The sequence below is a fragment of the Salarias fasciatus genome, chromosome 15, assembly GCF_902148845.1.
Source record: "Salarias fasciatus chromosome 15, fSalaFa1.1, whole genome shotgun sequence".
Lineage (NCBI taxonomy): Eukaryota > Metazoa > Chordata > Actinopteri > Blenniiformes > Blenniidae > Salarias > Salarias fasciatus.
In genome coordinates, this window is record NC_043759.1 from 13720705 (window position 1) to 13748042 (window position 27338).

General features: G+C 42.8%; 1 protein-coding gene across 1 annotated transcript in view; it reads right to left on the reverse strand.

The window, feature by feature from the left end:
• The window catches only part of sipa1l1 (signal-induced proliferation-associated 1 like 1), a 65731-nt gene that overhangs the window by 22857 nt on the left and 15536 nt on the right, over nt 1-27338 (reverse strand). Inside the window, exons 2-8 of the mRNA XM_030109590.1 lie at nt 17658-17724; nt 6024-6147; nt 4236-5822; nt 3896-4118; nt 3443-3573; nt 927-1115; nt 101-275 (exon numbers count right to left, since the gene is read on the reverse strand). Of these exons, the coding sequence (XP_029965450.1) occupies nt 101-275; nt 927-1115; nt 3443-3573; nt 3896-4118; nt 4236-5687 (2170 nt within the window). The 5' untranslated portion in view covers nt 5688-5822; nt 6024-6147; nt 17658-17724. The remainder of the gene's footprint in view (nt 1-100; nt 276-926; nt 1116-3442; nt 3574-3895; nt 4119-4235; nt 5823-6023; nt 6148-17657; nt 17725-27338) is intronic.

A 27338-nucleotide genomic window follows, 5' to 3' on the forward strand; every position in this document is an offset into this window, starting at 1 on the left:
TGAACTACCACCAAGCGGCTCAATCTGCATGATCCCTGCTGTGCGTGTTCCATTCATTACACTGGTGCAATCGTCTTGTAACCTCTGCACATGTACGCACTCTTGGTGTCCAGCTGAGCTCGATACTTGGTGAAGCCTTTGAGTCGGACCCTCTCCCCCAGCAGATGAAGGAACTCCTCCAGCGCGGGGCCGGCAGCCTCGTTATTGTACATCTCCTCCTCGCTGCTCTGGCCCGCCATGCAGTACATCACCCCCACCTTCCGCTGGAAGCTCAGCTGTGGAGAGAACAGCATTTGAACCAGTGTAAAAGGGGAAACACGAGCGTCTCACCTCACGGAAGTCATGTCAGAGTAACTATATTGGTATTGTAGCAGAACTGCATCGCTATTTTCACAACAACTTTGATACGTTCTGCTGTGATCGTAGTGACTTTTTCAAGAAAGCAGACTGACATTTGTCTTTTTCGGTCAAATTATGAGTGTTTGTTTTTGACACATTATGTATGTGCACAATTTTCCTGTATTATATCCACATGAAAGTCTGTGGGAGTGAGCAGAAAAGGCAATGCTTTAGCAATCCACAGTGAGACACCGTTTTATGGGAAAAACACCCACACACATAATGATTCATGAAACACTAAATGTTAATTGGTTGTTCTCCCTAGTCCATAGTACAGGTTAATAGTCGCGGAACTGGTGTGTCTGACTCAAAGCGAGATCAAATCGAAGCTGAATGGATCATTATTCGAGGAATTATGATGAAGAAATCAGGTGGGAATACAAGTCTTCTCATGAAATGGAAAGCAGTAAGAAGAGAAATGTAGTAATGTGCTCAATACAAAGAAAATCGAGAGGCAAAAATTGTGTCTGAGAAGTTTTTTTTTTAGAAAAGGTAAATTCATTTACTTAATGTTGACATCCCCTTACCCCCTGCTCGTCCAGCTTCATCAGCTGGTCCGTGACTTTGGGCGTGTTCAGCGCCAGGCGCAGGCAGTGGACATTGAGCTCCGGCACCAGGTACTCCAGCACTTCTTTGAGGGGCAGACCTCGACCCAGGCCGTGCTTCGACGTGGACGGTACCGCGTCTTCCAGGATAGAGCCCCTGAGAGTATTCAGCTATAGAGGAGACAGTTCAAATCAAATTTAAGTGAAAATATCTTGATGTTGGACTGTAATTACACATCGACAAGACATTATCAAACCAAATCTAAAACCATGCTTGTTAGGTAACTGCTGACTATAATTTAGCTGTACCCGAGAGTGTGTGCGAGTGTGTGCACTGCCTTTTGCCCCGTTTCAGCTCAGACTGACACGAGTCGATACAAACCCAGGCTGGATCGAATGGGTAATGGAAATTGATGGAAGGGTCTTGAGTATTGTAATACCAGTTTATTCTAACTATCCATTCTCCTCTGATCAGTAAGAGACAATAGAGAAATACTCGGGAGGAAAAATACCAATTGAGCTGTATTAAGGAGCATCCATCGCTAGAAAACTATTGAAGCACTTGAATGAGCACAAATTACAGCCATGCGAGACTTCGGTTCAGATTGTTACACAATACAAGCTCTGTGCACCAAAAACAGAAATAATACAGCAAGAGCTTCAAATCGCTCTACTTTGATAAGCTAAAAACGAGTCAATATTTATTTTGAACTGCGGCCCGGTACAAATGTCGATGATGGACTCAGAAGCAGAAACGGTGTATCTGCTAACAAACTTTTTTTTTTTTTTTTTTTCCCCAAGGGCTACAACTATTGTATTGTCAGAGAAACGAGTATTCAATCTTAGTACATGTTGATTTGTCGGAGTCATGAGGGTCAGTGCTCTTCATGATACACTGCAGTACTATGGAACCATGATCTGGATGACAGAACCGGGGTTAGTCTCGCCGAGGTCTGCTTGCATAATTCTACTCGTGACTCTGAATGATTTGACAACAGCAACAATTGTAGCAGTAAAAAAAAAAAACAAAAAAAAACTGGCGAGTCTATTTTTGGGACAAAACAAATGCAAAGAGCCCTGTGATGAGGTGTAAAAACCTGAGGAATCCAATTTGGACAACAAGAGCATTTTTTCCTGCAAACATAATTATGGTCTCGGTTACATCAAGGACTGAAATTTATTCATAAAATCACAGATTTTCCAAGTAAAGCCATTACAAAACAAAATGCATACTGCAGAATTGTGCTCGTCTGCTCAAAGTGTGGAAAACCATCTGGCTGAGCGAGCAAAACAACAATGCGTCTCTGCGTGTGGGTTTTACTGCCGAAGCTTCCACCGTGGAAACTTTAGACGTTTGGGTGAAACAAGCCCAAGGAGGACAGCCATGAATAAATCAGGAGGCATGCAGAAAAGTCCGGGGACCAGAATATCTATCGAGAACAAATAAGCGCAGCTGGACGTCTGCAGTGGTCCCAGGGTGCTTTTAAGTGTCCGTGTTTTATGTTGGGGTCCTCACACAGAGTTCTGCTGGTCCCACGGTGGTTTCAGTGCACTTGGTGTTAAACAAACTGGAGAGATTCACTCTTAACTCAAGTGAGGACAATAGTAAAGGACAGCAGCGGTCAGTGGACGCTGAACTTTTGTGTACAATATCTGTGCATCCCACTTTTTGTGTTTATCTATAGCTGCAAAGCTCCCCAGTCTGAAAATAGCAATTAGAAGGGAGACGGTGAGGCAGGAGAGGTAAAGAAAATAGAGGGAAACAGCGCTGTGGGTCGTGCGTCATCCCATGAGATTGGAGGGGCTATTACTCACGGTGTGCTTTAATACAAGAGCAACGCTCTACCTTCCTCACTCAAATACCTTCGGTGCTATTTTAGTCTCGTTTAGCTGCAAAATGGCACAGCTCAGTCCTTCACAGATGAAAGCTGACAAAGATGGTGGGTGGGCGTGCAGCTCAGGGAATGAGGACATGGATCTCTGGCAAAAAGCATGTCTATTGGAGTACGCTGCAGCAAAGGCTAAGGAGATTTACAAAAGCCGTCCGCTCGCTACAAATCACAGATTGAATATCAAGCATTGTGGATCAACATTTAGGAAAATGCATTAAAAAAAAAAATTAAAACAAAAACGTAATACTTCAAGGTGGCGTTAATGGACGGAGGCGGCAGCATCTTGAGCTGAAGCTCTTATAATTCCCCCCTCCCCACAAGTGACTCCTTCAATGAGCAAGGCAGATCCTATATGTTAACTCCTACACAAGTTGATCTCATAATAGCTTCACAGTGAGATCACTCAGTACAGAGTGTGCAAAATATTGACACGTTCGTGAACGCGAAAATTCACAGGGAGGGAACAGCTACAAATGCATTTCATGCCGATTATAGAACAACTCATTTTATAACAAATCGGAGCGAACAGATGACGAATCAGGCTAAAACTAGACAGTACATGGAGAGAGAGGAAAAAAAAAGAAAGTAGCGCCAATGCTTGTTTACCTCACTCGTTCTGAAAATGACTCTGTAGTTGTACTGCTGGCCGTGCTCTTTGTGTTCGTCCAGCTTCTCCCTCCTCAGACTCACTGCCACCGGACCCAAGTTCTCATCGACCCCCAGATAGTTCCAGTGTTCTACAAGCGAGAAGGAATGTAATTTTAAGGCCAAGATGACCCCAAGGTCAATACTCAGGGGGAAAAAAAAACAACTGCAACTCCAGAAATCATGACTTGACAAAAAATACAATCACAAATGAAACTGATATCTTAATGTGGTGCTTGCTGGATTTTTCTATTCTGAATTAAACACATAAAAAAGCATTTCAATAACTACTGCAAACTATTAATACAGCCTTTAATTTATTGAAATCGACAGCACTCTTAACTGCAGAGACAGAAAAACTCTTGAAGGTCAAAAAATGCTGTGTCAAAAAGGTTTTTTTTTTGGTTTGATTACCTCTGAGATAGAAGTATTTTCTGTAGTAATAGGCGCCAAGATCCACATGTTCCATGATGTATCGTTTGGACCGGTCGGCATGCTGACTTGGCCCATCCTTGGCAGCTTCCAGCACAGCCACACCAGCATTGGTGAAATGAGTAGTGAGAGTGGCGTCCAGAGGTCCTTCCTCTGTGCTGCCCGACGAACTGCTGGAGCTCCCGCCACTGCCTATGCTTCCCTGCTGGAAGGGGAAGAAAAACAAAGAAAAGGAAAGTCAGCAAGCTGTCAACCACATCACTGAGTCTATCTTCACTCTGCCAGGCTAATAATTTTCTTACTCTTCCTGCTTATGGCCTACCTGTTTGGCGGGAGAGATGTGCCGCTCACCCTCTCCTCCGATCTCATTCCTGAAACAAGGGCAGCTGAGAACCAAGTCGTTGCTCTTGTCGTCTCCAGGATCCAAGGCAGGGTTGGTGCCGTGTCCGGACCCCTCTTTGCTGAGCTCCTCTTGGGAGCCACACGGTGACCCGTACACCCCGCTCTGATTGGAGGAGAGGGACGACGTGGCGGAGGCGGAGGCCGCGGCGGCTGCCGAGGCCCCCGTCGTCGTGTTCTTGCGTTTGGATCCGGACTGCCGGATGTGGACGGCCTCATTGAGGTCAAAGAGAAGAGACTGCACGTCGAAGTGGGCGAAGCCTTTTTGGCACATCCAGGGTTTGGGGGGCGGGCCAGTCTCGTCTCCTTTCCCTCCATCTTCCACGTCCGAACCGGCCCTCGACGTGTCGCCCTCCACCTTCACACTGCGCAGCTTTCGGAATATTGACTCGCCGCCCGTTTCTGACTTTGACCTTCTTTTCAGCTGCTTCTCCCGCTCCTTGAGTCGACTCGCGGGGCTTCCTCTGGCCGGGCCGAAGGGCCCATCGGGCAGGTCCAGTGCGGCTTGTTTAATAGGAGCCACAGTGAGCAGTTCTGTCAGCCTCTCTGGGGCCGGGCTACGCTGGTCGGGGGCCTCGGAGGACTGGTATCCCTTCAGCATGTCAAAGAAGCTCTCCCCGGACACGCCGTGCTTGTCTATTGAAGAAGTGCTGCCATACTCTCGGTGCATGGGTGTCCACCCGGAGAATGACCAGCCCTCGTTTCCGTCCACGTCCAGCTCACTGATGGTTATGTCACTGTTGCTGCGCTGACGGATGCGCCTCATGCCTTTGCGAGGTGAGCCCAGATAGCCGTCTGGCGAGAGGAAGCGGTTGTCCTTTCCTTTGCTTTGCATCTTGTTCTTCAGTGTGTTGTGAATGTTGCGCAGCATGGATGAGTCCTGCGGGCTTATCAGGTGTCCTAGCTTGGCTGAAAGATTGCTGTGGGCTGTAACGGCAGACCCCCCTCCTCCTCCTCCACCTCCTCCTCCTCCTCCCCTTTCTCCACTGCCACTGCTGCCGCCCATTCCTCCCCCTCCTCCTCCACCCCCTCCGCCTCCCCCTCCTACAAGCCGCTCTCTATCTCCACTTCCTGAACCTGAGGAGCTGGTGGTGTTTGTGGAACTGGGTGAGTCTGTTTCCACTGTGATATGCCAAACACCCCCTCCTCCTCCGTCTTTTCTCGGAGGCCAGTCAGCCACGCGAGCCCGGACCCCCATCTTGGGAACACCGGGGTTGGTGCCAGTAGTTGACGAAGAGGAGATGTGGGCGCTCTCGCTGCGGGGAGGCGGCGCCCCTCCATTGGGCAGTCGGAGGCGCCGGGTGTAGAACTCATCGCTAGCAGGCACCGAGCCCCCGACAGAGCGCTCTGTCTGAGATCGCTTCAGACTGGTCATGATGGAAATGGGAAAGGGTGAGGGGAGGGGAGATGGAAGGGAAAGGTAAGGACGGGGCACTAATGAGCTTAGATTTGGGTCAACATAATGCCCACTGAGTAAAGTGATGAGAGGAACTCACGGACACATTGGGAGCTGAAGGGAAGGAAAAGGGAAAGAGAACGGCAGTCAAACATGACACTTATAAACAGTTGCAAAGGCTTCAAACTTATAAAATAGATTAAACTCTAACAGATGAAATACAGCGTACATTAATATAAGAAATGCCACTGGCGTCCAGAATCTAATCATACAGCGCTTGTTGTGCTTTGGAGAGGAAAAATGAGGATGCTGCACCTTTACAGAGCTGAAGCTTGTAGAGGAGAAATGTGTTGATGGCGGAATTTCACAGCTGTGGACCTTAAAAAGCAGGCTGCATTGCTAGAAGGGAACTCTGCTTGTTCAATTTGAAGCGCTGCAACTGAAAACAAGAGCAGAGAGAGGGGGAGAGGCAGAGAAACAGAGGAGAGACCAGAGAAATTAGCTTACATCCACTACAACCACTCATGACCTGCAGGAGTAAATCACAGTTTTAGCAACTCCAAGAGTGGAAATTGGACTACTTTCACAGTACTTCTGAAGATTTTCAAAACTATGAGGTTTGTAATTTGATACTCAAAACAGAAACGAGGAGAAACAAGGAAAATTTGTCAATATTTGTGTTTTGTAGGTTTGACAAAAGCATCCAGTTTTAAACGCATGACACAGCCATATCTAGACCAGATTACTATTCAAGGTTTATACAGCTCTTAATTCAAGACTCTGAGGGGCTCTTTGGTAGAAAGTATTACTGCAGTTTTGTTCTTTGTTGAGAATCACCTCGACACCTCGAGTTGAAAGTGGAATTGCCGTAGCCCTAAGATTAGATTTTTCCATAATCACCGAATGTGTCCTGTTTTCTTTGTAGAATAATGTTGTCGAGGTTGAAGGTGCTGTAATTCCCTTATTCCAACCTCGGCAAAGTGTTTATAGCAGCTGACACAACCCACACACAATCTGAATTCACCCTTAAGCTCTTTGTAGATTGATGAAATAGGATTCGAGCAGAAATCCCTATTTTTACATGTGAGCAGGTCAAAGTCAACAAAAAGGTGTCAGTGATAGTGTTATATAATCACTGATAAAAAGGCAGAGCATTACTTCATTTTGTTTGAGTATGTGCTCCTCCATTGTGTTTGCTCATGATCATACACAGCCTCCCCCTACCAGACCACACTTTGTATCACCATGGTGATGTGGTGCCTCGTACAGTCCATGTTCCTCTGTGCGTGAGTGAGAACGAGAGTGAGAACGACTGCTGATTCAATTCCCTTCCTGCTGTTAGCCGACTGTTAGCTGGCTGAATGGAAGAACCACCACCCAGTTTGTGGATCAACCAGAAAAACTGGGAAACTGTTCTTGGCACAGACATTGTTTTTGCCTTTTTAAAATGAAACCTCTAACACTAGGAGTGACACGAACTGTCAGGCACTGGTGTGTTTTAGATATGTGCTCGAAAATACTTGATGTGAAACATATTTCCAGTGGTTTTGTTGCTCTGCAGCCTCATGACACTACAGTATCTGCAGCTTTTCTCCGTTCACCAGTGCTGCTGCTCATGAACATGTGAATGCACAGTTTCTTTAATGCAGAGCTTTAATTGAAGCTCTGATTTCAATTGGAAAGATTTTTTTTCCTTCTTCTTTGAATTATTACCATCTTTGACAGACACCCAGACAACTATTGGTCCTGCCACTGCGAACAAAAGATGTCTCTATGGTTCTCCTTAAGATACAATAAGAACCCATTAGTCGCAGAATTAAGAGGAAAGTCAGTTTTTCTTCTGTTATCTGTTCAACTGCGAACAGCTCATTCACTTCACATAAAAATGTGCATATATGTAAGTGCCTGTAATGTTGCCTGCATCACTGCAGTTGACCATCAGTGAATTTGTTCACTTATAAATACCTAAGATGAAAGTAGAAAGTCAGAAATATCCATTTAAATTCAACATAAAGAAAATCTTTACCTGGAAATAAATGTATCAACAATAAAGCCGTAATTTTCAGTACACGTTTCTAACCTATTCCTATTCTATCAGTCATACTCCTGCAACAAAGAATGTTCAATAATCATCAATATTTAACTCAATTTAATACTAATTAAAACAAACTGACACAACTTGGGCCTCTCCATCCAACGCACATCCCAAGTAAAATATAAATGTAGAAGTGGCGACACATGGTAGGCGGCATGCTGCTCCAATGTAAGATGAGCCAGAGTTGCCTCTGAAATCAGGCTCGGCGAATCCCTCTAACTACCTGCAGAGTGCCCTTCTCCTCCTCCAGCAAGTACTGAGTGAGTAGTACTCTTAATGAGGGCTGGTGAGAATGAGAGGAACGGGGTGAAAGCGAGAAGAAGAAATGAAAAGCAGAATGAATGGAGGGAGGACTAAACCGCACACTGGGCAGGGAGACTGGGAATTGAAAGGGATGAGCGCGGCGTTGCATGCCTCTCTGCGGCCGCCGAGGACCAATTAAACTGACAGATACTCAGCAACCTTTAGCAGTGTCTAAATGAGGTCGATTCCTGAGGTAAATATGTAGCATGGCTGTTCGATGCAGGTAATTGCTGCCGAGGTTGTCAGCTGGCCCCGCTGACTGGAAACGGTCAACAGAGGGACTCATTTGCTTCTTATGGATGACAGTCGCGAGCCGCATCAGCAATCAGCAGTGTCAACTCTAGCAGTGGGATGAATCATAGTCACCACAGTCGCCCCACGCCGATGCAGACCACTTTTTTTATATCAATACCCACAAGGAAACTTGCAGCAAAAAGTCTTAATCAGGAGTATGACACAAAACACTTTCTCTGAACCTGGGTAAGATATCTCAATGTGACCGAGGGCGGCGCAATTTATCACGATAATCACGTGTGATGCATGTGTCGCACAGGACCGCACTGTAGCGAATGATGTTTCAATGTACTGTGCAAAGTCATTGCCAATTAAACGCCCAATTATACAGAGGTCGACTTCCCTTTAATAACCAAGATTGTACAGGTCTTGCAAGCTTTCAAAGTCTAACCACTCCACAATCTAATGTGGATGACATGCCATCCACCAAACAAATGACTCACTGATTATTGCTATGAACTGATATCTGACCAATTAGAATTAAAATAAGTTATAAATGATAAAAGGCTGCTACTTTTCAGGGAATCCTGCAATTTTTTTTCACCTTATTATGACAGGAAGCTTGACTAGTTAATCTATATTCTACAAAAGAAAGATCTCAGCATGACTAAGAACCTAGACTGAATAAAAACATCTAGCGTGTAAATGACAAATGAGTTCCACGCCATTAGTGTGTTGTTATTGTCAGTACGGTGATTCACAGCCATGTAAACTATCGCCCTGCTTAACATTTTTCCAAATGCTTCTGGCTGCTGGTGTCTCAGGTTGTTGTTAAGCAACAGAGGTGTGCTTGTTACCATCGCTGTGCGACGATGACTCTGCTCCAGTGCAGTGAGTCACGCACACCTGAAAAATTACAGAGCAGATGAGCAGAGGTTTGTGCTGCACAAAGGAGGAGTGCACGTGCCTGTGTGCTGCGTGTTTACAATAACGTAACACTATATACCTCCCCATTTCTTCTATACTCTGTCGCGATGCATGAATATCATCATGAGACTCGGATCTTTAGGTATTTGCAAAACAAATGAGTGGTTTGGATTCATTAATCAGGCAGTATTGTGTTGAAGTGAAGGAAAAGTTTGGGGTAGTCTTCATCACATCCCACAGATGACAGACCAGGATGGAGGAGATTTAAAAAAAAAAAAAATTCAAGAAATTACACAAGAAAGACAAAATGCAGTCCTGTTGGATAACAGTGTTACATTGAATCTTAGACAACCGTGCACCTGTTTCGCCAGATAGACATCAGTGCAACCCCGACTGGTGAGTCAAGTCACAGCTTGTTTCTGAAAATCCTGACAACACCTCAGCTACTATGTTACGTCTCCATGTCTCAATGAATTTCACAAGCTTACTACAAAAACTGTTTCAGGTCCCGCCCATGCTGCAAGCGGTTTACCAAGACCAGACAAGAGGCCTTCACAGACAACTGGAAGAAGCTTGTTAATTGTAAATAAAAGTCTAATTTGAAATAATGCCAGCTGTAAATGACAAGATAGAGAGGAGCTGACTCAGAGTCTGACTTATTGGACACCTGTTACTAAACCCGAGCAGCGTGGAGGAGTGTCCAATGTTTCCAAAGGAGCATGAAACCACGACAGGTTGTACAAAGAGCTCTGACAATAAACAAGGTGGGGGAAAAAATTTTGAAAATCCAGATTATGACTCATGAGAATTAGTGAGCAAAGAATTAAGATAAAGAGAAACATTGTGTCAGTATTTTCCCAAGCTCGGTGACATTAGTGGCTTTCAGTTGGTTTCTTTTTTTTGCGTTGTGTAGACGGGATCACATCAAACTCCAGTCATTTATCAACTTCTCAAAATATCAAGTACATGCATTGCATGAAGTGCTGATGTATTTCTGATTCGCAGTTGACGCTTTGAATTAAGTGTTCTGCACGAACAATTTGCGAACGAACAAGAACACGAACAAGATTATGAAATTGAAAAGTATAGTGCATCGAACACCCAGTGTGTCAGAACGCAGCAGTTGTGACTGAGTGTTCTTAATGCTACACAGCCATTTAAAATACAAACAGCTTTTCATATCAGCTTGTCTGAGCATAGATGAGGAAATGGCAGGCCAAGACACCGAGGGAAGATAAGGGGGAAAAAAATAAATAAATCAGACATTATTCTCTTTGAAGGCTGCCAGACAGCAGGCAGTCCAAAGTGTTGGAGTTTCAGCTCAGAGCCGTTCAAAGTGAAATTGCAATTGTGTGGAAAGATAAACACAGTTTGTGGTGGGGTTTTTTTTTCTCCCCCCCCCTCTCTCTCGACAGCATTTGGTCGTGGGGTGGGGTGTCCTCTCCGGCTCACTGAAATGTAAAAGGGGATGCTTGAGTGCTCTGAAGTCTGCCGTTGTAGCTCTCTCGAGTGTGAAACTGTTGAAATTGTGGAACTTCCCCCATTTCCAGCTGCTACAGAATGGCCATAGATGCAGTGAGAGGAGATGAGACTATTTTAATTTTTACAGGTATTCAAAACAGATGCGGTACTTCATTAAAGAATTAAGCTTATCAATCCATCCACCGCAGCCTCATCTTCTTCATGCATTCTATATATTAATCTGCGACTGTCTTAAGCCACTTTCCACACAAGGGTTTGACGTCAAATGCTCAAATTAAGGCTGAAAGTCCTGCTGAGAAGAAAAAACAGCATCTTTACTTGTCAGTAAACAAGCATGAATCGCTCTGCTGGTCTCTTTGTAGACGGCTGTGCTGACTTCCATGTTGACAGTGGACAAACAGCAGCAGATGACATGGCACCCAAAATCATTGACTGAACATTTCCTTCTTGGCTTGAAGGAGCTCAGATTTGGATCCTACTCCTCCTCCACACTCTGGGAAACTGATTTCTAAATGAACTGCAATGTTTATCATTAGATGAGGACTTTGGGCCATCGAGCCCTGGTCCAGTTTTCTCCTTCTCCTGGTGGGATATCTCAAGCTGTGCAACTGGTTCAAGACTGACACTAGGAATTCAACACTTCGCGGACATGAAGGTACTTCATAAAGAGTAGATTAAGGCTTGAATCAGGTCATAAACTGAACGGAACTGAACTGGCTTTTCCTTGGCAATCGTCTGGTTGTAATCTTGCCCGCTTCTTCCGAACCTTCTGCTGTTGAAATCTGTCCAGTCAACTTTCCATGAATCATCTGTGACGGCCTTCAGTGGCATGCCAGCTGAGCAGAGGTGGTGAAAGCAGGCTTTTGTCTAAAAGCTGAACTTGAAATAAACAATACAAGGAAATTAAATTGTCTATAACACTTTGATGAGCAAGGAATACACATTTTTTTCCTCTTCTGAAACAACTGACAAACATTCAACTTTCCAAGTTCTCATTTTTTCTTACATATGAAATTGACAGTTGATCATCTGCAACCATCACATCAGTTAATTTTCCCCAGTGTCAGAGTAACTCGCCACTGCCCTTGCATCATAAACATTTCCCGTCTTTCATCTTGATGATCGAGATCATAGGGCCAACCATCATTGATCATATGTGAAACCAAGAGGAAATTCAACTAGGAAACGCAATTAGGGCAAATTTTTCCAATGGGAGAACATATGATAATCTGCAGAGATTCATTTCACTGCCTGACAGGCAGGTGTTTTTCCTCGGGAAACTCCTTGGCGCTGACATTCACTGCAAAATGCATGCTGTCACACCTTGTTCTCTCTTGGGTGTCGACATAAGACAATAAATAAGTAAACAGAGGAGAATAGATGGATGCACTCAGGCAAACTTAGACTGAATGAAGGCCTCATCCGAGGGGTTCCAATCCATTTACCATAACCTTGAGAGGCTAAAAATACACAGCTGAGACGAACCGAGCTGCACACATCATGTTTCCATGATACTGCTGAGGTATCTCATATAGAGGCGGATATAGGAGTAGCAAACTAGACATGTATTTCAATGTATGGATGACAGCCAGCATGTGCTGACTTAATCTTCAGAGATGTTATTGAATATGCCGTTTTAAATTTCCTCACAAAATGTGTAGCTGCCAACATATGCAAGCTTTGAAATAACTTGACAAAATGATGACGTTCGATGCCGAACATCTCAGTGAAGAATTACATTTAGGCTCATTTTTGCACCCCTACTCGTCTTGGCTGTCAAGTCTGTTTGTAGGTTGGTCTGACCTCAGCAGTGAGGCAGAGTTGTTAAAAATACAACCGTTAATCAGACAAAACTTCCTCATGTGAGCGCTCTTACCCATTTAAAAGTCTTTGTTCCCTTGATTATATGTATAATAGTGTGCAAGGGCATTAAAATACAAGGAGACGCTTGGTGAATGGTTCAGTCTGCAGTGCTCGGGAGAGAGAGAGGAGCGTTCGGCAAATGCCACCTCTGCACCACCACCACCACCAAAGAGCCCTCTAATCTGTGCCAATCAGATGATGCTAAACAACCATTTGTTGTTGAATCGGGCACCATTGCACGCCCCACACGCTCATTTCAACAGGCACTGCAGACCCTCGCAAAAAACGTTGGCAACACCGCAAAAGCAGGCACAGCAGTGAGGATGACAGAAATAGCAGAGTAGTGAATAATGGAGAAAAAGGACTGTGGTGTAATTAACATGGTAGCTGGGGGCTGATGTACTGTGGAGAGATAAAGAAGGGGAGTGAAGTGAAGGCATTGAGAAAGAGGATGACGACGAGATGTGCAGGGAGAAAAAAAAAAAAAAAACTGAATGAGTTGACAAGTGGTGAATTCCAGGAAGGAAGTTTTTGAAAAGAAAAAAAACAGGAAAAAAATATTGAAACAAGGCAGAGTCGAACAAAGTTACAGTAAAATGAACTGCAAACCTGCGATTAAAACTTGAAGGAAAATTCAATCATAGTTACTGACAGGAACATTGTTCCACTCAAGTATGTGCTAATCAACACAAATGTGAACAAAGCTAAAAATATGTATCTCAAAACAAAATCTCAGCTGCTGTTTAGCAAGAAAATCCACTGAAGCATCACAAAACACTGATGCACAACAGTTCAAAAGAGGAGAAAACACAGACGGAAGCAGAGGTGGAGACTGTAATTATACATTTCCTACCAGTGAGAACATCTCAACATGACCTTGCTCGATTCAATGCATTTCTAAAGAAAAGACACACTTTAAAGCTGCTCCATACGAGCTTCTAATCTCGATTTCCTGCGAACAGAACCGTCTCGACACAGGTGACTTCTTTAGCCACAAAGAGAAAGCCGTGGTTTATAGCCATGAGAAAAAACAGCTCCAGACTTCCAAAATGGCGTAGCTCTGCGTGGGTGAGTGAAGCAGCAGTGCGGTAGGAGAGGAGTGAGCAGGACTGATAACGAAAGCAGCTCACTCCTCAGCACTGGGTATGTGTAGTGTCTGCATCGAGAGGAAAAAAGGGCTGTGGACAGACAGAAACACGGGGTCGACGTGTGGCATGTGAGAGATGCAACAGATGCAGACGAAAACACACTGAAGTGTTATCTTCCAATGTCAGTGTTGATGGTTCGAGCCCGTTTTCACTGTCGTCTTCGCTGTGTGCATCTGCACATGAGCAAACCATTAAAGCTTTAACATCTGATATATTCATTCAGGCTGTTTAAGCAAGGCAATGTTAGACTCTATAGGACAATTTTCACAACGACACGACTTCACAGTGAGAGTTTAAGTGCTGAGGTGATCCAGTGGCAGACCAGATGTTCACTAAGCACAATATGGAACACAAACTGAAAGTTCAACATCAAAAAAACAAACTTTTTTTTTCCCCCACCACCCAAAATGCTAGCATGTGGCTTCTCACTTTGCAGACCTTTACAAACTGCTGCAGAGGGTAAGCATGGAACGGTCCCCATGACAATGTTTCAAGTGAAAACCCATCATTTTGAAAATTATATCAGTTTAAACAGAAACGGTAGACTATGAAAAATGTGTAATTTCCATGTGGGTCCATTAATAGGGGCTTTTTCTTCTTTTTTTTAATCATCAAACCATGTGCAGAGAAGAACAAACGCTGAATTGCTCAACTCTAAAATTAAGTTCCAGGAGAATATCGGCTAGAATGCAAGATTCTCGATAGTTTAAATCCAAAACACGATAGTTGTTCATTTACTCGCATTTGCAAAAGGAACTATTCACTATGGTGTGCATGGGCAGTAGCAACGTTTCAGAGAAGTTGTTTTCCTCTGTCTACATGGAGACGGAGCATTTCAGTGGTGCAAATCATCATTTTCACTTGAAAATGCCCATAAATGGGGATCTGAATTCTTTATTTCCAACATCTGATATGTTGTCTCTGCATTACTGTAAATACAAAATGGAGATTTGCAGACTGGAACATCTGGAATCATTCTTTTCATTTAAGTATTAAGAAATATGATGGATTTTGTGTAGTGCAGTGTTTACTTTAATATCTATTATTTAGACAAAGACAATATGTGGGATGAATGATCTCGCTCAACTAAACATAATGAGTTGACGAAATGCATTCCGGCAAAATACAGAACACGGCATGAAAGTAAATGGCTCTATTTTTACTGGAAGAATGAACAAAGTAAAAACATCACGATTTGTAACGGAGCCTAGATGTAGGTAGTAGCTTGTATGAATCAAGTAAAATGTGTAGACAGGTGGCTATACTGCACAGTGACTAACACAGTGAGGAAATCCTGTTTCTTCCTTCTGCTTTCAGATCAGGTTTAGTGCCAGATTCCCCCCCCCAAAAGGAAGCCGTCTCTCGTTCCTGCAGGAAACACATCACTTCCTGCTTCCCCTGAGGAAGCGAGGGACTGGATAGGGAGCAGGCGGGCAAGGTACTTTCAAGACTTAAGCCTGAGTGAGAGCGATTGTCCAAGAAATACATAAGAAACACAAAGTGGTTTGGTTTAAGGAATTGGTTGTTTTGTTTTGTCTTTTTGGTTTAAGAATTATGTTTACCTTTTTTTTTCTTATGCAATATATATCTTGGGGTTCACTTTCCACAGCTGGCCTCTGCTACCTTGTAGATAACTGTAGTGCCGACAGAAGTCGTGCATGTTTGAGGAAGGCCCGATTTGCCAGGATACACCTGTTCTCTCAGTACTGACACCAGGCACGACCCGCACTTACTCAGACACCACTGTCACAGCCTACACAGCGATGATACGCCCCATAGCACTAACAAATTACAGCATTCGTACCGGGGCTGCTGTTGACGGATAGGTAGAGGGTTTTACCCCAATTACAGGGACAGAGATAACACAGAATAAGGCGGGCTACTCCAATTGGCCTAATGAGGATGTGATATGATTGCTACAGGACTCATTTGTGCCCACAGCAGGCGGATTCGATTGGTACAGAATGGCCAGAATGAAGTGGCAGAGGGAGACAGAGCGACGGCGATAGATAGAGAGAGATAATGGAAGTGAGAAGGATTGATTCCTCACTTAATGTGAGAGTATGTGGGAGGAGATGAGATGCTGAGACTCAAAGTGGGAAAAGAGAGGGATGCAAAAAAAAAAAAAAGTAAGCGAGTAGTCAGTCCATCAAGTCAACTATCCTCTCACTCTCTCTTTCAACCCATCCATCCTCCCATCTCACTCATAGACCAACAGCTGGCGGAGGCAGCGCTGGGGGAACCATCCGCAAAGATATAAGGTTTCAGGGCAGTCCCACTGCATGCAAACACATCCGAGCCTGTAAAACAAGCACTGTCACTCTGTCAAGGCTGTGTGGCATTTGTTAGGGGGCAGAACAAAACCTGGAAAAACCAAGGCAAACATATGACGGGAAGGGAGGGCCCCGATCAAAGTGGACCCGTTTCCATTCATGCAAGATTTAATGGGTCAATGTGGACAGAGCTGTTTATTGTACCAGAATGGACAAATACAGTATGCACTTAGTGTGCACTTTATCTATTATGAATTTTCGTGAAAGAGGTTGTTCAGATGATCCCACAGAACTGTTGAAGTGCAACAATTATCTATTCAGGTTTAAAAGTAGGTTTTGAAATTTCCCTTCATCTTTTCCTTCCTGTGAGAAATATCAACAGAACTGTTTTGCCTCACCTTCAGGTTTCCTTTTGTCCAAGAGTAACCAGGAGATACAAAGCTGTACAGCGAAAACATTCCTCTACCCTTGGCTACCACAAACAAAATTTTTATTTAAATGTGACTGAGAGGACGCATGACCCTGAGAAATGCTTTTTCTTTTTACAGATATATAACATACAGGATTTAAAAAAGGAAAAATGCTCTAATGAGCTTAAAATTGATTGTGGAATCCGTTGACTTCATGGTCCTTGACCACATCAACACATCTAATCTGATCTATCTGAAACCAAACAAAAACAAAGATAACTTTAAATTGCCCGTAGGTGTCAATGTGTTTCCGGGTTGTACCCGGCCTGTACCCGAAGCTTCGATCGGCTAAAGGACCCAACGGCCCCCAGTTTGGATAATGTCGCCGTTCATGAAATACCTCAGGGCCGAATCCCCACCTGATTGCTTTACTGACCAATGGTGATTTTGAAAATCGAAACAGTTTCTCATAACATTCTCCGCAAGCTTCCGGTTTAATCTGTATTATCTGCATTCTGGTGTGTTTCCCTTTAAACCTCTCTACAATTTGTCATTCTTTTCTGCCTCTCTCCTCCTCATACTTGTGTGAGTATAGTAGTGCCAGTATGTACTCTGTGTGTATGTGCGTGTGTGGGAGGGGAAGAGAGCTGCTTTGCTGGCTGGGGGAGGAGGTGAGAGAGAAAAAGAAGCAAGAGAGAGGAAAGAAACACAGAGAGGGAGACGGAGCAGCAAAAGCATTTACTGGAACAAAACATGCTGTTTCAGTCCCATAGATAAGGGCCGCCCACTCGCCAGTTCTCATTGCAAGGAAGATTACATTTCATTTTCTACAATCTATATTATCGCTTCAGTTTTACATACAATTCTGTTACCGCTGATACTCCGGGACGACACGAACATTTTTCTTTGGCATTTTTACCGCCCAACTGAGCTACATGATAGTTGCTAGACCTGCCATCTGTCCAGTGTCTGCACAGTAACTCCAGATTTCAAGTAGGTGGCTTTTACTTCTTCGTGCAGGGACGGTCCCACTACGCTGACAGTGTGCAAAACAAATGATTTTTTTTCCCCAGTCATTTACATTTGGAAGAACTCAAAAGATAATGGGTGGAATATTCCAGTGATTATCTCAGATTTGCAATGTGCTACAACCAGTGCCACACACACCAGCAGTTGGCATGAACGGAACCAGGTTCTGTTAGTGGAAAACTTACATGATACGAGTATCCCATCAAGGCCAGTGAGCTGCAGCAGAGACGGTCTGAAAGCTTTATGGTGAACCTGGAAAGAAAAAACAGGAAAAGATTTTAATCCATGGTGAATAAAATAGAGTATAAAGTACAGTTAGTTCATAAAAGTTGATTAATAAAAGTTCAATTTTCCCCAGCGTTCATCCTTTCATATTCATCGTTTGTCAATTCTGAACTTCATTTTCTAGACTTAACATTATCCTCATTGACACTATAGCATCACATTTCAAATTAGATTCATAAAAATGTCTCTTACAATCATCTGTAAGAGCTTCAGCTATACAAAATAAGAGCTCATTTTAATGGAGTAGGTCAAAATCATTGTCTGTAATCGAAGTTTGAGGACAATCAGAGAGACTAACAAGGCTCTAAAAATCATGGAGCCTGTAATGAAGCGCAAGCTTTAATTGAGACAGTCTAACAAATGACACCATTACAGTCATTACAGAGGCAATCTACATGTGTAATAATGCTCAGAGCGAGGTCTTATCGACAGGCAGCAAAGAGCAGAATCCTTCAAACAAATAAGGAATCATCTGAAAATGGCTGACAAGTGTCTGCTGTTCATTGCAAGGACATTATGTCCACTCTCACACACACACACACACACACACACGTGCACATTCACTTCATTTCCTGGCCGTGACGCCTGGAGAGACAAGGGAGTGGCAGAAACCCACTGCACACACTGTCGAAAGGCTTTTTATAAGTTCCACCTGTGAGGTCGAGTGAACTCATCTGACTTGATCACACAATGCGCCACCGAATGCGACTCATCTCGTCTCATCAGGCCCGACTCAAGACTGATATGAAAACCGTGGCCATGATGTCACGTGCATTTAGGACTTATCGAACAGACACTGCTCCAAACTCAAACGCTAGTTAAGGAAAACGACCCAGATCAGTGACAGCAAAATGCAAGTTATCCATAGACCACCCAAAGACTCGATCAATGGGAAGGACAACTTGAATATTGTGAGCATGCAGGGATTTGTCTTTACTGTCATTCAGGAGGTAAATGTAAATTCCTGTATCCATCTGAAATACTGATTTCTAAAATATAAGATCTCACTCTTTCTCCAGTTTAAATTATACAAATCTTTTAAGTTAATAAATTACATAAATCACTGGAATGACTGCAAAATTCATGGAATTCCAGAATACATTCAGAGATATTCCTCTTAAAGAGTTGTAAGTCACAGAAGAGGATTACCATAAGACCTAGCTGTTCAGAGTGACTCATAGCATCATGGGAAGTTGACTGAAGGCAAAAGGTACTCACACATGATCAGGGCATTGAAAAGGTTCTCACAAAAAGGCCATTCCAGAAGTTCAGGATTAAGGGTGGAGTATTAAGAGTCAGCAAATATATCCATCCAGGAGATGGACAACAAGTTGAAACAACTGTGACGTATTTTCAAGACACTCCTGAAGTGACTCGTTCATTTCCACAACTAGCAGGTCTAACATATTTCTTTTTAAAAGATAATATCATGACAATATCAATTTCATAATATCAAGGTTTCTCGGTTAGAATTAAAGGACACTTTTCATAATACCTGTATTTTACACTGGAATCTGGAGTTTTTGTGATGGGGTTTGATGGAGGCAGGGACAGTCATCTGTTGATGGCGGAGTACATTTCTAATATTTAGTGAAGAAATAACCATCTATTTATAATGGGCAAAAATGAACTGAAGCAATCGGCAAACATTAGATACATTTCGTTTCTAAACCCATTCATAGCCTAAACTAGTCATCCGCACTGTCATCTCGCCATACGCCAGACTATTCGTCCAGACTGCTGAACTGGACCCCTGGACCTCTCCATAGCGTGTTCCTGCAGGCAGGCGTCCAGCGTAATGAGGCTCACTAATGGTGCTCATGTCCGTCTGAGGGAAGCCTCCTGCTCTTGTTTGCACATTGCTCAGCTCAAACTCACTCTTTTCACCAGTCTCCACACCTGTTTGGTCCCTCAAAAGGAAAGGCAGATCCCAAATATGGGCCGACTACACACCCAGCCTTTCCTCTCACACACAACCACACACACTTTAGTCATGGATCTATGCATGTCAATACAAGCTGGCCTTTTTACAGTATTTATCAGTTTGGTTGACTAACTCCTTTATCACATTTCTGAGATAACTATAGGACATGCAGGTGTAAAGAGCAGACAATCTTGAAAGGGATATACAATGCATACAAACACTTTGTCAAACAAGTCACTTCCTCCATTCTTTCTACTTCGATAGATAACCTGTCCTTGCTCTGTTAATATAACTGGTTAATGTTTAAAGGCGCTGTTAACACACTTGGTTAAAAGTGTGGCTGAACCCTGTGGGTTCAACACCACCTATTAGAGTTGCATTGCAAGTACAGTTGTTAAAAATACAGTTTTCAAACTAAAAAAAAGCCCTAAGCCTTATCATGTGATTAATTGTGCTTAAAAAAATTAATCTTTTGTCATCCCTACATTAATCAATCATGATTAATGCGATTAACTCTGACAGCCCTAGTCTTAAGCCAAAGATAGGAGCTTCTCCAGATGTTGGTGGGCAGAATAAACTTCCCATCTCCCTGAAATTAAACACAACTTTGGTTTACAAAATAATATCAAATGTATCCGGGTGCCTGATTATGACATAACCTTGGATTTAGAGATTATGTCGGCCTAATTAAATGAAGCAAAAATGAAGTGTAAAACAATGAAAGCAATTATATGTGGCCTTGTGGTGATTCAAGTTTACAAAACCAGCATTCCTGCTGCAGACCATCAATTAGCTCTTACCATAAATCAATACCCAGTATGACAGAAAAAGAAAAAAGTGTCCCTGATTAAGAAGAATGTGTATGTTGGCTAGGAGTCTGGAGGAGACAGCTTCTCAGAACAAATCATAGTGTGGGATCCTGGATTCAGGCAGAGCTCGGGCTCCAGTTGCAGGTCATAAAAACAGACAACGTCCAGATGTCTGGCAGAATGTGCAAGAATGCAGAGCAGATTTTAAATAGTTCTCTTTAGAGCATGCAATTGATTGTCATGAGTCCTCTTAGTTCAGGAAAAAATAAATACATTTTGAGAAGAATAAGAAATGCCAATAAGTGCACTGCTGTTTGGGCCTATTCATGGTTTGAATTAGCCCATTATTTATGCAACCTTCTTTCTTATTCTGTCTATCACTGAAAATATTTGAGGGATTATTACTTTTTTCCTCCCCTTAATAACTTAATATTTACTATGTTATGAGATTGGATAGTATGGGCTTTCACTTCCTTAAAATTCTGTGCTTTGGTATTGCACAATTGCAATGCACTCAAGGTCAGCTCTCAGCTAGACTTGGACAAAGAGTGGGAATAATCTATGTCATGACACATTTATTTTCTTATCTGATTTAGTCATGAACCTTGGTTAAACTCTGTAACTGCTGCAGTGAAGATGTGGGATGTTACCTCATTGTAACCCTCTGCAGCCCATTACTTGTGCCTATTAAGCTACAAATTCAAGCGATGTCACATGTGTCATTAGGTTCTCGCTTCCCTTCTACTTGAGGAGAAGCGTTTACCCCGAGAAGAGTAATTAGCACCTTTTAAATACCTATTATGTAACCATTCTACCTTTGCTGGGGCTCTAATCCTCAGCTGGAAACATGTTACAAATACCAATGATGAAGTGAAAAACCACACTGTGTAAAATCAACACCTTTTATGATCGGCCATAAAAATACCAAAGACACCAGTAGAATGCCCCACATCATGCGTCTGAGTCAGTAAAGTTCAGGGTAGGCTGTGGAACACTGAGTGAAAGCGGAAGCGTATTACATGAAGCCCCATGAAGGTGTATTGGGGAGGGCCGAGTGCTTGTGGAACCTCACAGTTAATCTAATTCTCAGTGGATTTGCCTCCCAAACCATTTCAAAGCCTCCGCAAGGCAGCAGACGCAGCTTTGTTCTTTTTCCACCTAGCTTTCCTTTCTGCCCATTCTAAACCTGTCTTCACTGGTGTGGCATCTGCCCACTCTTCACATTCCTCAGTCATGGGGACATAAGCCACAGTTTGTCCTCTTCCAACAACATGAAGCCCTTTAGAAAACAGGGATGCGGGCCGACTGAGTCAGTGTATCAAATCTACTGGTTGGTTAAATCTTCTTCAGAGCAGGGCTCGGATTAAGCTCGCTTTTTAGCCGCTGTTGCAGGCAACATTCAACAAACCTGGCTAAAGCATTTGCTTGCACAGATGTCCCACCATATATGTGAAGGACCGTAGTAGCTGGGACGAGGTCACCCAGCAGCCACGAAAGCCTCATCTGACTCATCAAAATAATCATACTCAGAAATGTCTGCTTGCGCTATTGTGCCTGGGAATCGTCTGCAGAGATGAGAATTGAGAAAATGTGGCAAAGGGGGAAAAGCATGACCAAAGTAGCAGATCCTCTACTCGGGCTGTAAATCACACCAGAGCTGCAGCCCACAAGCAAAGACAGAGGAAGCCCGAAGTGAAGTGAAGAGAAGGAGAAAGAAAGCATTATGAGGAACACGCAAAATCAAAGAGAAGTCCAAAGGCAGTGTTAAAGATATGAATATAAAGAGGTCACATGAGACAGATGAGGAAATGTTCAGGACGGTCTTAAGTTCTCACTTTAAGTTCAGAAGTTCAACTGGAAAAACCTTTTCCTTCCCTCCTCTGCTCCCCTGTCGACTGTCTGTTACTGTCTGCACTCTGGCGAAAGCACAGGAAAAGCACAAATATCAAAGATTCAGGTAGCCAGGAAAGAAAGCCTGTCACTGTTTGTGTGCAGAGCCTAAAAACTCATCTGCGGTCGGCCTTGGGAAGTATCAACATTTAATACTTGTGGTCAATGCTACACCGCGGACACAGGACTGAAGTTTTCTAACTACAATCAGGTGCACAGTTACCACGTGTGTGTGTGTGGATGTCTCAGCGGGGCCTACTGGGAACAAAGCGTGTGCTAAAACCTTGATAATGAAAGCTATAAATCACCGCTACCACATCCCAAGCCTCAGAGCTCATAAAACTCCAGCCCACAACGTCCTGACAACCAAAAACAAGCCGCTTTCTTTCTTTTTTTTCATCCCCAATATTTCCGTCTGTCTTTTTATTTATTTACTTGTGTTCACACGATAAACAACAGCCAAGTCGCGGTAAAGACTCGTCCCTCAGGTCTTCTCCTCACACCTTCTCCAAGGTGATATTGAGCGTTACTCCTTCTTTTGAGCTGCAATATTTTATACTTTTCCCTCTTGAGAAAACCTTTAGTGAGCTTCTTCTCTTTTTTTTTTTTTATTGCACATCTTTCTCAATAATGTAGACATCAACACTCAAAGCGCAAAGTGAAACAACACATACAGATTGTAGCGTACTTTGTTTATTAACACTACCCACTTTAAAGTGCTTTGTAACAAATGAATGTGTGTACAACTGGCAGTCCTGAACAACTTATCTTTCGTAAATAACTAGATTTAGCTTAGATTTTAATAATCCAATGGGGGAAATTCAAAATTGAATAAGTAAATCAAAGTGTTAATGTCCTGGTTTAGGTGGGCAGACAGGCTAGAGCAGGAAGACGATGGTGTCCTCTGTCCCGAGTCGATGTGCGATTTCACAAGACGTACCCGCTGAAAACGTGAGTCTGTCAGTCAAAGCAGTGCTAATCTCCCAAATATAGACAAGCCAGAACATAAACAAAGCTAAGAGAAGACAGCCTGCGCTCTCACGTCCACGCAAATAAAAGAGAAAGAGGAAAAGTGTATGCTAAGTAATACTTTCACACTTGACATCTGAAAGCAAAATCCCAGTACTTACAGCAATTAGCCCACAGTTTTGTGCTCTGGTTTCTCTTTGTTGCACTGACATTCTAAACAATCTGAAAGAACCAGGTAGCATCATTACACGCAATGCAAAAAAAAAAAAGAAAAAACATGTCTGACAAGTTCTGTGGGAGGACAACTTAACTTGCTGATAAATTTAACTGGGGAGAACACTCTGTGGTAAATAAACGCATAAACAAATCTCAGTGTTGACAAACAAAAAGACTGCTTTTTGATTGGGTGTGCAGCAATGCATTAACATTTCAGTAGTTAAAATCAAAACATTGTTAAAAATAAGTCAATTATTTAGATTTAAAAACATCCAGAAGGTCCATTGTTTTCCTCGTGAATGAGACATCTTGTATATCTTTATTTACTCCAATGTATTGTTTATAGAAAATATCAGCATATCTGAAAACACTGCAATGCCTGACTGACAATGGTGTCAAAAAAAATTAAAGAATAAACACCTAAAGAATTCCTCTATTGTTTGACAAATGGATGATCAGATTTTAATATGTTCACATGAAAACTATTCATGCATTCATGTTATGTTGACTGAGATCAATTCCAGGTCACTGCTAACTAGTGTAATTCAGGTATAGAGTAGAAAATGAAGAGTTGGACAAATTAACTATTCCTATTGCTGACTTTATGAATGTTAAAGATCAGTCATTATCCAATTTTTAGTCATCATATTAAGTGATCATGTAAGCAGAACAATGTGACATGGCTTATCATACAACGGCAGGTATTCAATTGTAAGAAATTGGATTTGGTACACTAACAACTCTCCCCTGAAATCATTGTGTCTATTTTGTCCCTTTACATTGTATGTATGAATGAAACAAAACCAGAAGTGACCGTCACAATATGAGAGGAAGAAAAGACAAAACAAGCAGCGGTTGAAAGTCAATTCAGAGCAACTTTTGGAATGAAGGCAGAGAGTTCTTGATGAACTGTAAAGGTTTCCACAGTCAACACGAGCGAGATCAATATTGGTGAAGACCTGGGACACTCTGGACAGGTCTCCTGTCCATCACAGCGAACCAGGGTTTTTCACTCTTTATTTCCCAAGTGCACATAAAACATGTCAGATCTGAGACATATCACGTTGTCACTGCCAGTTGTCAGATTTCAATCGTAGGAACAATGTATTTATGTATGGCAAGCCGCCGCTTTCAATCACACACAAAAGCCAGCCTTATATTGATCATGCCTCTCCAGCTGAGAGCCAAATGGCTACAAGGCCACTGGTCACGAGACACTAAAGCAGATTGACATGTGCGTGTTTGATGGTCGTGAGAAACAGCGTGCAGTGGTTACTGGGTAATCGTAATCAGGGGAAGGGAGGGAAGGAGGTTAGGGCTCAAGACGGCGAGCCCCGTGACACTTTGACAGATGTGAGGCTGTGCACCTCCCAAAGCAGCACAACAGAGAAAAGACCTTTGAATAAGAGGCCTACTGCTAAGCTCTCGCTGCGGTGCCCTCTGTGCCGCAGCTCCAAACCAAAGAAAGGGTCAGGCGGTTGCCTGACTACAGGCATCTGGGGCTTTTCCTGGCAAGACAATACAATTAAATGTGGGGGCTGGATCTTCAGGAGATTCACCTCTCCCACACATTTTTCCACAAACTCTATTGCTTAACTCATATAGTCTTCACCAATATGCTCTCAAACATTCTTCATTGGCAGTTTGCAGGGCTATGACTACAGAAAATACTCAGTTAAATGAATATATTTAGTTCTTCTTGAAATTAACATTTTTATTGGCAGACTGTTAGTTCTCTCTGCTGGTTTCTTCATTGACATTCATAAATCTCACTTTGACGACCAACCTTAACTGTGAAGTTCAGTGTTTCTCTCAGGGATCCCACACCCCAGGTCAGGAACCAGTGTTTCAGCTGGTGCGTGTTGCAGCTCCATCCAGGTGAAGTACAATTACTTAAAATGCGAAATAACTAATGACAACAGCAAAAAAGCCTGTGTGTGTGTGTGTGAATGAAGCACAGAAACGACCACATTTTATCTTTTGTAATTCCTTAACACTGAGCACCTGCTTTGAATTCAGAAGCACCTGGTTAAAGCAAACTCATGCAGTGTCTCTGTGTATGAGGGATGCAAAACTTCTATAAGTAGTGTGCCGTTCACTACAGTCACGTTCTAGGCAGCTTGTACATTACAATATGGGGCATTTAAAAGCAGTTGGTAACTCACAATGTTTACCGAAACAACTCAAGAAATGATAAAATGGGACACCGAAAAATACAAGTGGGTAGTCTCTGAACCTTGTGTAATATGTAACTTATTTGAACCATGTTCTTTTTTCTGTCTATACAATTGGCAACAGATATAACTTGGAAAATGTTCATAATTGTCCATATCTCCCACATTAGGTGCAGGGAAAAAATAAGTGCTGATGAAGTGGGGCATCTTTCAAAATAAAACTCAACGCAGACTAATGAAAATTTAAATGCACATTTTCAAAATAAAGCTTTTTATTCTCTCTTTGTGGCCTAGTGCGATTAACCCAATATCTACACAACATGATGGAACTGCTGGCTGTATTTTCAGATGAGCTTGCTCACATATTTCTCTTAGAAGAGAAAGACACTGATGAAGACACTTATCAGTGATCATTAGCCTTATACTGATTCATAAATGATGTTTGGTAAAACTTGTGTGAAGATGTGGTATGAGTGTAAACTATCTAACAATTATGCTTGGCCTAATAGTGTAAGACAAAAACTAAATATTTATAACATAACAATCAGCCTTTAAAAAGCCTTTTTCAACTGGCCACATGAGCAGTATGTTTTAAAACTATATTCTGCATCCAAGTGTCATTGCTTTATGTCGCCACTGTTAACCAGAGAGGCTGCCCACGCTGCTGAAAAACAAAACAAAAAAAAATCCGACAGAAAACACTGAAATGTTTGCCTGGGAACTTCACAAGAATACTGGAAACCACTTGAATGTACCAACTGATGGCAGTGCGGTCAAACAATGCTGTTCCCTGTTCCTGTCAGCGAGAGAGATCGAAAGCTGCTGTCCAGTCCGTACCCACTGAAAACAGTCAAGACTTCCACACCGTGAATACTGACAGCTATTGATTACAACGTGCTGGTGAACGGCAGGAGCCGACATGTCCTGACATGTGTGATACCAAAAGTTTTAATGGTACAAAATATTGACAGGAAGATGTTAGAGGAGCTATGTTACACTGGAAGCCCCATGTTCCAGACAGAAGGGGAAAATCTTCAAGTTCTACTATGTAATCTTTTTTTCATAATTGAGCATACAATACTCCAAGTTGGTGCCATTTGCCATTAACTCCAACATGAACCAACAAACTCCATCAGTTGAAATCTTTCCAGACTGTCACACAGCCCACACCTCAGGCCAGCAATCACAAGACCAACAATCTCAAGTACAACAGACAACACACTGCAAGAGTACTTCCACAGTTTAAACACTGTTGTGTGGAGTGCAGTATTTTGCTTTTGAGATGTAGAGGACGCAGCAACAAACAAGCAGTACTTCCTCCGAAGCTGAGACCCTGAAAGAGGCTTCTAACAACTGTAGCAACTTCAGAAAAGAGGTGGTGGATCAAAACGGTTATCTCAACACTTAAACAGTTTGCAAGACAACTATAACAACCTGCTGGAAGAAAATAAGGCTTTGCAAAGCCAGGTCAGCGCTCTAGAGTCCAAAACAAAATTGGTGGACCAACAGGTAAGAGAAGATGGCAAGGAGCACTTGGTTGATGGTGACACCAAAACAGACTGAAAACAGACCCTACTGGCCAGAAACAATGAGGTCACA